This window comes from Physeter macrocephalus, chromosome 7 (assembly GCF_002837175.3).
Source record: "Physeter macrocephalus isolate SW-GA chromosome 7, ASM283717v5, whole genome shotgun sequence".
In the NCBI taxonomy this organism is placed as follows: Eukaryota; Metazoa; Chordata; class Mammalia; order Artiodactyla; family Physeteridae; genus Physeter; species Physeter macrocephalus.
The window spans coordinates 11,236,685-11,250,016 of NC_041220.1; the positions used below are offsets into that span (position 1 = coordinate 11,236,685).

General features: G+C 36.6%; 1 protein-coding gene across 19 annotated transcripts in view; it reads left to right on the forward strand.

The window, feature by feature from the left end:
* Positions 1 to 13,332, forward strand: part of CCSER1 (coiled-coil serine rich protein 1) — a 1,341,341-nt gene that overhangs the window by 194,488 nt on the left and 1,133,521 nt on the right. For all 19 annotated transcript variants that reach the window (XR_008617752.1, XM_055085805.1, XM_055085806.1 and 16 more), the window contains exon 3: positions 3,163 to 3,347. Coding sequence is in view for 18 of the 19 variants with exons in the window: in XM_055085805.1 (XP_054941780.1) it covers positions 3,163 to 3,347 (185 nt within the window). In the remaining variant the exon portion in view is untranslated. The remainder of the gene's footprint in view (positions 1 to 3,162; positions 3,348 to 13,332) is intronic.

The window sequence follows — 13,332 nt, forward strand, 5'->3', positions numbered from 1 at the left end:
TTTTCTTTGTTTCTATTTCATTTATTTCTGCTCTGATCTTTATGATTTCTTTCCTTCTGCTGACTTTGCGTTTTGTTTATTCTTCTTTCTCTAGTTCCTTTAGGTGTAAGGTTAGGTTGTTTGAGATTTTTCTTCTTTTTTGAGGTAGGCTTACATAGCTATAAACTTCCTTCTTAGAACTGCTTTTGCTGCATCCCATAGGTTTTGGATCGTCATGTTTTCATTGTCATTTGTCTTAGGTATTTTTTGATTTTCTCTTTGATTTCTTCAGTGATCTCTTGGTTATTTAGTAATGTATTGTTTAGCCTCCATATGTTTGTGTTTTTTTACGTTTTTTTCCCTGTAATTAATCTCTGATCTCATAGTGTTGTGGTCAGAAAAGATGCTTGATATGATTTCAGTTGTCTTAAATTTACTGAGGCTTGGTTTGTGACCCAAGATGTGATCTATCCTGGAGAATGTTCCATGCACACTTGAGAAGAAAGTGTAATCTGCTGTTTTTGGTTGGAATGTCCTATAAGTATCAATTAAATCTATCTTGATACCTTGATTATTATGTAGTGTCCTTCCTTGTCTCTTGTAAAATTCTTTATTTTAAAGTTTCTTTTATCTGATGTGAATATTGCTACTCCAGCTTTCTTCTGATTTCCATTTGCATGGAATATGTTTTTCCATCCCCTCACTTTCAGTGTGTATGTGTCCCTAGGTCTGAAGTGGGTCTCTGTTTTTTTTTTTTTTTTTTTTTTTGGCGGGGAGTATGCGGGCCTCTCACTGTTGTGGCCTCTCCCATTACGGAGCACAGGCTCCGGACGCGCAGGCTCAGCGGTCGTGGCTCATGGGCCTAGCCGCTCCGTGGCATGTGGGATTTTCCCGGACCGGGGCACAAACCCATGTCGCCTGCATCGGCAGGCGGACTCTCAACCACTGCACCACCAGGGACGCCCTGAAGTGGGTCTCTTGTAGACAGCATATATATGGGTCTTGTTTTTGTATCCATTCAGCAAACCTCTGTCTTTTGGTTGGAGCATTTAATCCATTCACATTTAAGGTAATTATCGGTATGTATATTCCTATGACCATTTTCTTAATTGTTTTGGGTTTCTTTTTGTAGGTCCTTTTCTTCTCTTGTGTCTCCCACTTAGAGAAATTCTTTTGGCATTTGTTGTAGAGCTGGTTTTGCTGAATTCTCTTAGCTTTTGCTTGTCTGTAAAGCTTTTGATTTCTCCATCGAATCTGAATGAGATCATTGCTGGGTAGAGTAATCTTGGTTGTAGGTTCTTCCCTTTCATCACTTTAAGTATATCATGCCACTCCCTTCTGGCTTGTAGAGTTTCTGCTGAGAAATCCACTGTTAACCTTATGGGAGTTCCCTTGTATTTGTGGTTTTTCCCTTGCTGCTTTCAAGAATTTTTCTTTGCCTTTAATTTTTGCAAATTTGATTACTATGTGTCTCGGCGTGTTTCTCCTTGGGTTTGTCCTGTATGGGACTCGCTGTGCTTCCTGGACTTGTGTGGCTATTTCCTTTCCCATGTTACGGAAGTTTTCGACTATAATCTCTCCAAATATTTTCTCTGGTCCTTTCTCTCTCTCTTCTCCTTCTGGGACCCCTATAATGCGAACGTTGTTGCGTTTAATGTTGTCTTCAACTCTTAGGCTGTCTTCATTTCTTTTCATTCTTTTTTCTTTATTCTGTTCTGCAGCAGTTGATTCCTTCTAGTGTAGTTTTCATTTCAATTATTGTATTATTCATCTCTGTTTGTTCTTTAATTCGTCTAGGTCTTTGTTAAACATTTCTTGCATCTTCTTCATCTTTGACTCCATTCTTTTTCTGCAGTCCTGGATCATCTTCTCTATCATTATTCTGAATTCTTTTTCTGGAATGTTGCCCATCTCCATTTCATTTAGTTGTTTTTTAGGGATTTTATCCTTTTCCTTCATCTGGTACATAGCCCTCTGCCTTTTCATCTTGTCTGTCTTTCTTAAATGTGGTTTTTGTTCCCCAGGCTGCAGAATTGTAGTTCTTCTTGCTTCTGCTGTCTGCCCTCTGGTGGATCTTCACAAATTTTTGAAAAGGTGTTCGGGAATTCCCTGGCCCTCCAGTGGTTAGGACTCTGTGCTTCCCCTGAAGGGGGCACAGGTTCGATCCCTGGTCAGGGAACTAACATCCCGCATGCGTCGAGGCGCAGCCTAGACAGCCCCAGAAATGCATAAGCCAATTCCTTGCAATAAATCTTAATATAGGTTTCCTACTGATTCTCATTCTCTGACTGACAGATTTTTGTACTGGAGGTGGTTCTAGAGGAAGAGAATCTTAAGGATGAGTTTCTTAATTTCTTTCTGATAGTTCTTTGTTTTTAGTTTCCATTTTTACGTACAGTGAATGGGGTGTTACTCAAAGTAACATATTAACAGAAATTAGGGAGTAAGCCATACAGCTATTTGGGAGGAGTATATCAGTACAAAGGGTATGGGGTAAAGATTCTGGGGCTGGAGCATGCCTGCAATGTTGTAGAAACAGCAAGAAGTCCAGTATGCCATAAGCAGAGTGAACAAGGGGCTGGTGGGCAGTAGAAGATGAGGTTAGAGAGATGAACAGGTGAGCCATGGGAAGCCCCCTGTGTGGGGGTCCAGAGTAGGGTCATATCATGCGGAACCTGGTAGCCCACTGGAAACACATCAGCTTTAGGATTAGAGAAGAGATCGTGATCAATCTCACTTATGTTTTAAGTGTATCATTCTGGTTACCTTGTAGAAAATAGATTGTGTGTTGGTTGGGGAGAGGCAGGTGCGAGTAGGCAGGGACAGGAGGCTATTAGGAAGTATTGCTCTAACTAAGGCAAGCCCTGATGGAGTTTGTGCCAGGAAGTTAGTGCGGGAGGTGGTGAGAAGTGATCACATCCTGTATACAGTTGAAGGTAATGAGGACAGGATTTGCTTATATGATTTATGTGAGGTATGAAGAATCCAAGGATGACTAGAAAGTTTTAGAGGCTTCGAAGTGATTACATAGTTAAGTAAAGTACCACTACTAATTCAAGAAGTTTTCTGTGATTGAGAATTGTTAAATGACACTAAGAGTTTTCCATTTACTTTCAATGGAACATTTATAAAAACTACATTTCAGCATTTATATTAATTTTTATTTATTTATTTTTTAAATAGTTCTTGCCAGTAGCCTCAGTCCATACCGTGAAGGAAGATTTATAGAGAGGCGACTGCGATCCTCATCAGAAGGAACTGCAGGGAGTAGCAGGATGATTTTGAAACCAAAAGATGGAAATGTAGAAGAAGTTAATAGTCTAAGAAAGCAAAGAGCAGGTTCATCATCTTCAAAAATGAACAGCATGGTAAGTATATCCACATGCCTGCATATAATAAAATAATCCCCATATATTATTGGCAAGTTCATGCTTCTTGCAAAATGAAAGCAGACTGAAGAATGATCCCATATATTACTGGCAAGTTCATTGCAAATTGAAGCATCATATTTTTTGTTGTTGTGTTTCTTTTTTTAAAAAATTGAAATATAGTTAATTTACAACGTTGTGTTAGTTTCAGGTGTGCAGCAAGGTGATTCAGTAATATATGTATATATACTGTCTCAGATTCTTTTCCGTTATAGGTTATTACAAGATATTGAATATAGTTCCCTGTGTTGTACAGTAGGTCCTTGTTGCTTATCTGATTTATATATAGTAGTGTGTACACATTAATCCCAAATGCCTAACTTATCTCCTCCCCATCCCCTTTGGTAACCATAAGTTTGTTTTCTATGTCTATGAGTCTATTTCTGTTCTGTAGATAAGTTCATTTGTATCATTTATTTAGATTCCACGTATAAGTGATATCATGTGATATTTGTTTTTCTCTATCTGACTTCACTTAATATGATAATCTCTAGATCCATCCATTTTGCTGCAAATGGCATTATTTCATCCTTTTTTTATGGCTGAGTAATATCCCATTGTGTGTACATGTATGTGTATATATATACACATGTATATATATGTATATGTATGTGTATATATATGTATATATATACATCTTCTTTATTCATTCATCTGTTGATGGATATTTAGGTTGCTTTCATGTCTTGGCTATTTTAAATAGTGCTGCTATGAACATTGGGGTGCATATATCTTTTTGAATTAGAGTTTTCTCTGGATATATGCCCAGGAGTCAGATTGCTGGATCATGTGGTAATTTCTATTTTCAGTTTTCTGAGGAACCTCCAAACTGTTTTCCATAGTGGCTGCACCGACTTACATTCCCACCAACAGTGTAGGAGGGTTCCCTTTTCTCCATACCCTCTTCTGCATTTGTTATTTGTAGACTTTTTAATGCTGGCCATTCTGACTGGTGTGAGGCGATACCTCACTGTGGTTTTGATTTTCATTTCTCTAGTAATTAGTAATATTGGGCATCTTTTCATGTGCCTGTTGGCCATCTGTATATCTTTGGAGAAATACCTATTTAGGTCTTCTGCCCATTTTTTTTTTTTTTTTTTTGCGGTACGCGGGCCTCTCACTGTTGTGGCCTCTCCCATTGCAGAGCACAGGCTCCAGACGCGCAGGCTCAGATCTTCCCGGACCGGGGCACGAACCCGCGTCCCCTGCATTGGCAGGCGGATTCTCAACCACTGTGCCACCAGGGAAGCCCATCCTGCCCATTTTTTGATTTTTTTTTTTTAATATTAAGCTGTATGAGCTGTTTGTGTATTTTGGAAATTAATCCCTTGTCGGTATTATCGTATGCAAATATTTTCTCCCAGTGCGTAGGTTTTCTTTTTATTTTGTTTATGGTTTCCTTTGCTGTGCAAAAGCTTTTAAGTTTAATTAGGTCCCATTTGTTTATTTTTGCTTTTATTTCCATTGTTCTAGGAGACAGATCCAAAAAAGCATTGCTGCGATTTATGTCAAGGAGTATTTTGCCTGTGTTTTCCCCTAGGAGTTTTACAGTATCTGGTGTTAAATTTAGGTCTTTAATCCATTTTGAATTTATTTTTGTATATGGTGTTAGAGGATGTTTTAATTTCATTCTTTTATATGTAGCTGTCTAGTTTTCCCAGCATCACTTATTGAAGAGACTTTCTTTTGAAGGAAAAATTGGTTTGCATAGTTGATATCACAAGTCAGAGAGGCTAAGTTTTCACTTGAGATGCTCATGGGTCACAACGCATAGAAGCACACCAGGATAGCAACCCTTAAAACCTGTGTTTCTTGCTTCCATGGAAGGTTTGACATTCTCCATCCTAGAGCAAGACCCTGGGATATACAGTCTAAGAAGAATGTTGATCATGAAAACAACCTCTGACAGCATCATTTCACACCATTTCTCCATCTCTAGCCACCTAAAAAATGTCCTGTTGTAAACCACACGTATGCCAGTACCACCCTTAGACCCCTTAGTGCAGGGGTCCCCACCCCTGGGCCATGGACCGGTGCCGGTCTGCGGCCTGTTTAGGAACCGGGCCGCACAGCAGGAGGTGAGTGGCAGGCGAGTGGAAGCTTCATCTGCTGTTCCCCACCACTTGCATTTCCACCTGAACCATCACCCTGCCCCCCGGTCCATGGAGAAATTGTCTTCCACGAAACTGGTCCTGGTGCCGCAAAGGTCGGGGACCCCTGCTTTAGTGGATCCTATTCTTCCCGTCTTTCTATGGTTCTCACCTCACATAGGGTGAGAATCCTTGAGGGTCAAGGTGATATGCCCGTCCGAAACTTTAACACATTCCAGGTGACCGAGATTCCAGATTCCCGGTTCAAATTGCAGAGGCCTGCAGATGAGGGTGGAAATGGGGTGTGTATAGGAGGGTGGGGTCTGAGCTTGCACTTGTGAGCTGGGGTGTCTTAGAGGTAACTTGGATTAGCTCCCTCACAGTGTAGGATACAGCCAGGGCGGGAAAAGATGTGAGTGGACTGCAGCCCGGGAGGTCCATGAGGCCTCAGGCCTCACAAATATTGGGATGGGCTTGCCTTTTGGATTCCATTTGTTCCCTTTCTCACGTGTCCCTTTTCAGCAGTGGCTTTGATTTTCTAGTATTTAACACTGCTTCTTTAAAAGGATCTATCTACCTACCTACTTATATGTGAAAAATGCTCGAAACTAAATCACTTATATCTATATATCTTAGTTATGTTTCAAATGAAAATATTAGGTCATCTAGTTCTGACAGTTGCAATATGAAGAAGGCTTAAGTTACTGAGGCAACACTGAATGATAGCAAAACCATTGTGTTTGAAGTTAGAGGTTCTAGCCATTAGGTCAGGCTTGGCCAGATTTTAATCTTGGACAAATCATCTACAGAACAACAAATGATAATGGGTTTCTTTTATGCTAAAAAATGACTATGTATGTGTGTATTTATATTTGCATATATAGAAAGATATTACATTATATTTCATCTTTCTTTCTGTTCTTTGCATTGAAAGTATATTATTATTGTTGCCATTTATTTTTTTTGTCTAAATACAAGAACATGTTAAAATAGATTTCCAATTGATGCAACATTAAAAGTTATGGTTAGTGAGTTATTATGAAACATTTCTTTTCACCAAATTTCTATTATTCCTTTATAAAGACGTATTTATATTAATAAGTGTGCCCTGTTTATTACTTTTGCCCAAAGTTGGGCCTTTTACTTACTCTTTTTATATCTCGTGTTTTTCATACTACGTTTATATAATTCTCCTCATAACATCACAAAATCATTATTCTTCTCCTCAGATACACTTTCAAGATTTAAAATTTTAAATGTCAAATATAAAAATGTGATTTTGTTAATTTATTTGAGGCTTTTTGTAAATTTTCAAAAAGTATACCTGCAGTGATGTAGATTGTCCACTAGATGGCATGATTACACCATTGCCATGGTAGGGGAAATGCTATGGAGATTAGACGGAAACTTGGTTAAACTATTGTACACGTTCACTGGATTCACAGGTAAAACTTGTTGAAATAAATACTGACACCCGTGAATTTCCACACGAAATGTATCGAAATTACTTTATGACTTTCTTCCTTAGGACTTTTCAACTAGTATCTCAATCTTTAATTGATTTATAGTGTAATAGTTAATTTAACATGCATACAATGTATAATTTAGCTCTTAGCAATATAAGGAAGAAATGCTAGGATTTTTAGGTAATTTTAGCTATATGTGAAGCAAGTGACATATGTTTAGGAAATGATAGCTTTATGTGTGAGAAGATGCACACATTTTCTATATTCCTCTTCCAAAATAATTCAGGTGAATATGTGTGTTTAAGAATGCATCCATGGCTCAGTTATTCTTTTCTTTTGGAGCAATAGTAGTAACATGTATTTTTAATACTTATTTGAACCAAGGGACTACTCTTAATGCTTCACATATATTATCACATTCAATCCTCACAATATTATGAACCGAGTGATTCGTTTACTGATCACGTTTTGCAAAAGAGTAAAATAAGGCACTAAGAAAAGCAACTTGCCCGAAAACACAGATAGTAAGTGGCAGAAATCGGATTTAGATTTGGATACTCGCTGTCTAACTTTAAATCCTACATGCTTTGGGGGGAATGTAATAGATTTAAAGTTAATTTTTCATTTTTCTTGCATTATTTCTGTATAATGAAGTTAACACATTTAAGGCAGTCTATGCTTGCTCTAAGTCTAGACTACAACCCTCTGTAAGGGATACAAAAAATAAACAAAATGTAGTACTTATTCTGGATTTAAAATGTGGTAATATGTCTTGATATGCTGATGAATGGCATCAATGTCTTTACTGAGAGATAGCTCATCCAGAAAGGAACTTTGTCACAAAAGAAGATATTTATACTTAGAAGGAACTAGAGTATTTCGTATAGGTCATGAGGAATTAATTCTACTAATGGTGTATGGCTCTGTTTATTAAGATGCTGAGGGTTCCTGTGAATGACCAAAAATATTCCCTAATAGGTGAGAGAGACCACAATTCTAGTGTTTTTGTACACTTTGGGGATATTTCAGTATAAAAGGGAAAGGGCAGATGTATTAACTCTTTGAACATCAGTGGCTCAGAAGAAATTGGACTTTGCTTAAATTTATCACAAGAAATCAATATATATGTAACAATTTGATGAGCATTCAGATTTATTATATATCTTCAAACTGCTTTAAATAAAGACTTCCCTTAATTTTCCTCTGAGTAACTTTCTTGATATTTTCCTTAGGATGGTCCAAACATTTAAAAACAACTTTTCTAGAAGTAGGCTCTTTCCTTCCAGGAACTTTCCCTCCAGATTATGATGTATAAATGATTAAATGTAAGAATTTGTCTTGGTTTCTCCAGCAGCTTCACACAATGAAGTCTAACTCCAAATAGTTATGAGATCACCCCGCTCTAAAAAAAGTATTAATTGAGGATAGATTTGTATGTGTTAAACAATATGTAGCACCTGGTATCACTAGAGGAAGGAAAGTGCCTGAGTGTATGAGGAAGGATGAGCCCAGCCTACATAAGAGCAAGCAACCTCCAAATTTTAGTGACTTTATAATATAGATTTATTTCTCGCTCCGGCTATGTGTTCATTGCAGAAGGTGCTGGAGTTCCATTCAGTATCTCCTCCTTCTGTATTCAGGCTGTTGAAGCAGCAGCTGTTGCAAAACACTGCCTTTCACTGTGGTAAAAGATCTCTGGAGGCCGCACCCCAGTAATAAATGCTTTACCTGTGAGAGACTCACTTCATTTCCCGTTGAGCAAATCTAATCACCAGGCCCAAACTTGCCACCAAAGGGGCCAGGGAGTAGTCTCTTGCATGTGTCTGGAGGATGTAGACCCAGATACGTATCATGGGCACTAATGACTATGATATTCCCTAATAGTTTATTGTATCTCCGTTCTTTTAATTAACTGAGATTTCCTGCTTACCTCCTCCCTCCCTGTTGTCTACAGGCATTTGATAGGCATAAAGTCATTTGATTTGGTGCCTCACACTGAGCTGGTCATTGTGATTCAGAAAGAGGAAAACATCTTTGACATTGAAGGATTCATTTTAACCACAAGTTTTGTCCTTTGAGATGTGCTCTCTTCCTGACTTAAAGGCCTTGAGATGTATATCTAAATTAACTTTACTTGACTCCTGGTTTGGGAATATTACTATATTTGGAAATACTTGTTTTTATTACATTAAAAACCTGGTTTGGAAAGTTGTGTTAGCTTTAGCTTACTCAGCAAATGCATCCACAAAGTTCCCCTGAACTATCTGTGCTGAGCAGTTCTGACAGAATTCACTTATGGCCACTTTTACTCTGACAGCGTAATTCCTCTCATTTGCAGTTGGCATCGTGTTGCCTTTGTGTAGAAACTGTGAATAGCAGAGTAAAAACATGAGCTGTAGGACTTTTTCGCTAGAAGAACAGACCAGATTTATATTTGAGAAAAAAATCAGTTACTTGTATATCAGCAGCGTCTCATGTTGTATCGTAATTCTTTGATATGTTGAAATCTAGAATTTAAATATTACTGACAATAATTGATTAAGACTAATTAAGCCCTATGCTAAATAGACAAGCACTTAACTATGCATTCACTTTTCTCCTGGGGCCTCCTGTTTTCTCCTTTGTTAGCGTTTTCTTTATTCATTCATCAATTCATTCACAATTTCTTTCAATAAATATTTATTTAGAACCGACTTTGAAGATGCAAAGATGAAAGAGACATCCCTTTAGAATTTTAGAGTTCCAGACTGGGAGATATTACCCTAATCTTACCAATACACCAGATTTAACCATTTTGACCATCTTAAAATTCAGAATGGGTGGGGCATGCTTGATTTGGATTGTGACCATTGATATCAACAGTAAAAAAGGAGACTCAAAAGTAAAAAAAGGATTAAAAAAGGGCACATGAACTCCTGTATCCCTAATTTACATATACTTTATCTCAGATGCTCAATTGACACTATTAATTATATACGTAACTCCCTAGCGTTTTTGGCTAATTTCTAACATTGAGGACGATGCAAGTGCTGAGCAGGAACTCTGGGAGGCACTGCGACAGTAAAGAAGAAAGTACAAAATTAATGTTTAAAGAATCACTCTCAAAACATCCCACCTCTACCATCCACTAGGCAAAAGAGCTCTCCTGGGCTTGTTTGGTATATGCACTTTCACACTTTCCTTTTGTGGCATGAAAGTTGTTCAAGCTCAAAACTAAGAGCAAGTGAAAGATGATGGTTATAAGATCTGATTCGAGAAGTTTCTCCTCTGAATCCTGAAATCTTAAATAAGACTTTCAAATATGTAAAAATGTTAATGGCTTTTTGAGGGTTAAAATAATGATCTCAGCTTTTGATGTAACATTGTGAATGGAATTAAAGCTGATACCATTGCATGCTGCAAGGACATTTAATGAGAAGAGGAAGTCATTAATATATTTAAGAAAATGGGGGCATACAAATCATTCTCCTTAATCCTTATGTATTTGAAGAAGGAAAATCACAAGTATCACTCATTAAACATTCAATTACATTTGTTGATAAGTAGTATATTAATTTTAGATTAATAGCCCTAATCCATAATGCCTTTATTGATTTTTCTAGTTACTAATGATAGTTTTCCTATCAGTGTTCTTCTAAGTTGCATCATGTGTATGGCACTCACCAGTTAGTTATTTGAATATGTTTCATTTATTAGATTTCTTTCAATCTTTTAAATGGAAGAAATTTTGTATATATTAGCATTTATAGCACTTAGTGAAGTGCCTGGTGTACAATAAATATGGGTGAATTAAAGGTAAAATTGCTGATTAGGTTGTGATATATCTTGATATAGATATGAATTAAGGCCTTTAGAACAATCGCTCTGTGTGGTGTCCTTATGCACATTTTTGACATTTTAACTTATTATACAAATGTACAGATGTTTCTATGATGCATTGTTTGATAAAACTGGTTTTTGACGCTAAGTACTTGATCAAGGCCATACCACCTTTGATATTGTTCTAGTAGAAGCATCATTCATTTTAGGATAATTGACCTTACAGAATGGTTTCCGGGATCATATCGGTACAATACTGGAAGACAAGAAGTAGTCAATTGTTGTGATATTACTGGAGAACCCATTAAAAAAAATGTAAGTTCTGAGTCAAATATGTCTATAAGGTGATATTTAAAAATCCCCTGTGTATTTTATCTACTCCAAGTCCATTTCTTATCAACTTATAGATTCAGAATTGCCTTTAAAAAGAATTGGATAAAATATTCCATTCATTTATTTTCATTCTAGCTTTTGGGATGAGTCATTTTTGTTTAGAAGCTGCCACAATTTGTATGTTTGGTGCACAATGCTATGAATACCTTATTCAGAGAGTTAACTCACTTCATCTTAAATGACTTTAAGAAAAGTTGTAAGTAAATAAGTGCAGTATTCTAGTTATTACCATTTCTTTTCATACAGTTCACATGAAAATGTCCATAGCACCTAATTTTTCCCTCTGTGATTACATTATTAAAATTTACTATAAATGTCTTAGTTTGTTCAGGCTGCTATAACAAAACATCACAGACTGGGTAGCTTATAAATGACAGAAATTTATTTCTCACAGTTCTGGAGGATGGGAAGTCCAAGATCAAGGTGGCAGCATGGTTCCTGATTTGTAGCCAGCATCTTCTCGCTGTGTCTCGCCTGGTGGAAGGGGTTAGGGATCTCTCTGGAGCTTCTTTTATGCAGGCACTAATCCCATTCATGAGGGGTCCACCCTCATGACCTAAGCACCTCCCAAAGGCCCCCCCTTCTAATACCATCATCTTTGGGGATTCGAATTTCAACATACGAATTTTGGGGGAGTACAAACATTCAGGCCATAGCAATAAGCAATCACATTGTAATAATAGCAATGCTAGAATATATTAAAAGCTTCATTAAGAACAGTACATATTTCTATTTATTATTATTTATCAAGGAAATAATTAAGATGGACAATAGTAGAAGAAAATTAAAGATTTTTTTCTCTAACCACACTATATCTAGGATACCCGTTAGACAGTTTATACCCCTCTGAAATTAAGAAATTGGAAAATTAAGGTTGTTTACCTTTTATTTTTGGGATTAGAATGCAAAGATGACAGTTTTATTTTTAACTGGTTCAGTTCATCTCAATTTTCTGTAGGATGCAAACTATTTTATTCCTTGTTTAGGTAACCCCGTGAGCTGACACAGCTTTCATAGTGTGAGAAAGAATATTTATTGATTCAGGATCCATGGCAAATCTCTGACCATCTGAACACTGCACAGTCTGTAACATAGAATTGACCTTGAGTAAAATAACTATCTTTTCTGAGGGAATAGTCTTTGGAATTTGAAGTTTTTACATTATTCTAGTTACACAATAAAGAAAAAATTATTCTTCCTAGGATTATTCTATTATTTTGAAATTTAAATACAACATATTAAATTAATTTTAGTAAATTAAAAAAGCCAAACAAAATTTGACTTCCAAGGTCAAGAAGTATATTATTGTAGTAGAATTATGTATAATATTTTACATTACAGTCAGTTTATAGAAAAGATATAAATATTTTAATATATTAATATTATTTTTCAAATAATTTAACAATCAAGACAGACATTTATAATAATCTCAGAAACCATCATATTTGCAATTCAGGATAAGAAAGTGTGATTTACAAATGAATCATGCATACACATTTCACACTTTTCCTATGTGATGATGTTTTTGTTTAGTCATTCCTAATTTAGAGTAGCTGTCATTCTATCTCTTTTATAATTTAATTCAGTGATCATTTCACTCTAGTGCTAAAAGTTTGGTCTGAACTTCCTGCTTTGTTTATATCTTCTATTGTTCTAAGCTTGTTACATTCAACTGGAAACCACCCAAGTACCTTTTTTTTGTTCCATCTCTTTATTTTTTTCTTTATTATTTTGTTCCATCTCTCCAGGCTCTTTATTGTACACGTTTGTGGTTTCCTTACAGAATTATGATTTTAATGCTTGGCTAGTTGTCTTCAGCACTACCCAATGATAAGTGTATGTGTCAGTGAGAAACACAAAGAATTTTTTTTGTCAGAGAAACTCAACATGAATCAGAAGTTTTATCAGTTGTCAAGAGGTGCAGGTGAAGCAGGGAGAGATCTGGAATACCGTCCAGCTTCCCAGCTCCTTTTTGCATCAGGTGGGCACTGGCCCAGATTGTTGGATAAAGTTTGCATTGTTTTTTTTTAACATCTTTATTGGAGTATAATTGCTTTACAACGGTGTGTTAGTTTCTGCTTTACAACAAAGTGAATCAGTTATACATATACATATGTTCCCATATCTCTTCCCTCTTGCATCTCCCTCCCTCCCACC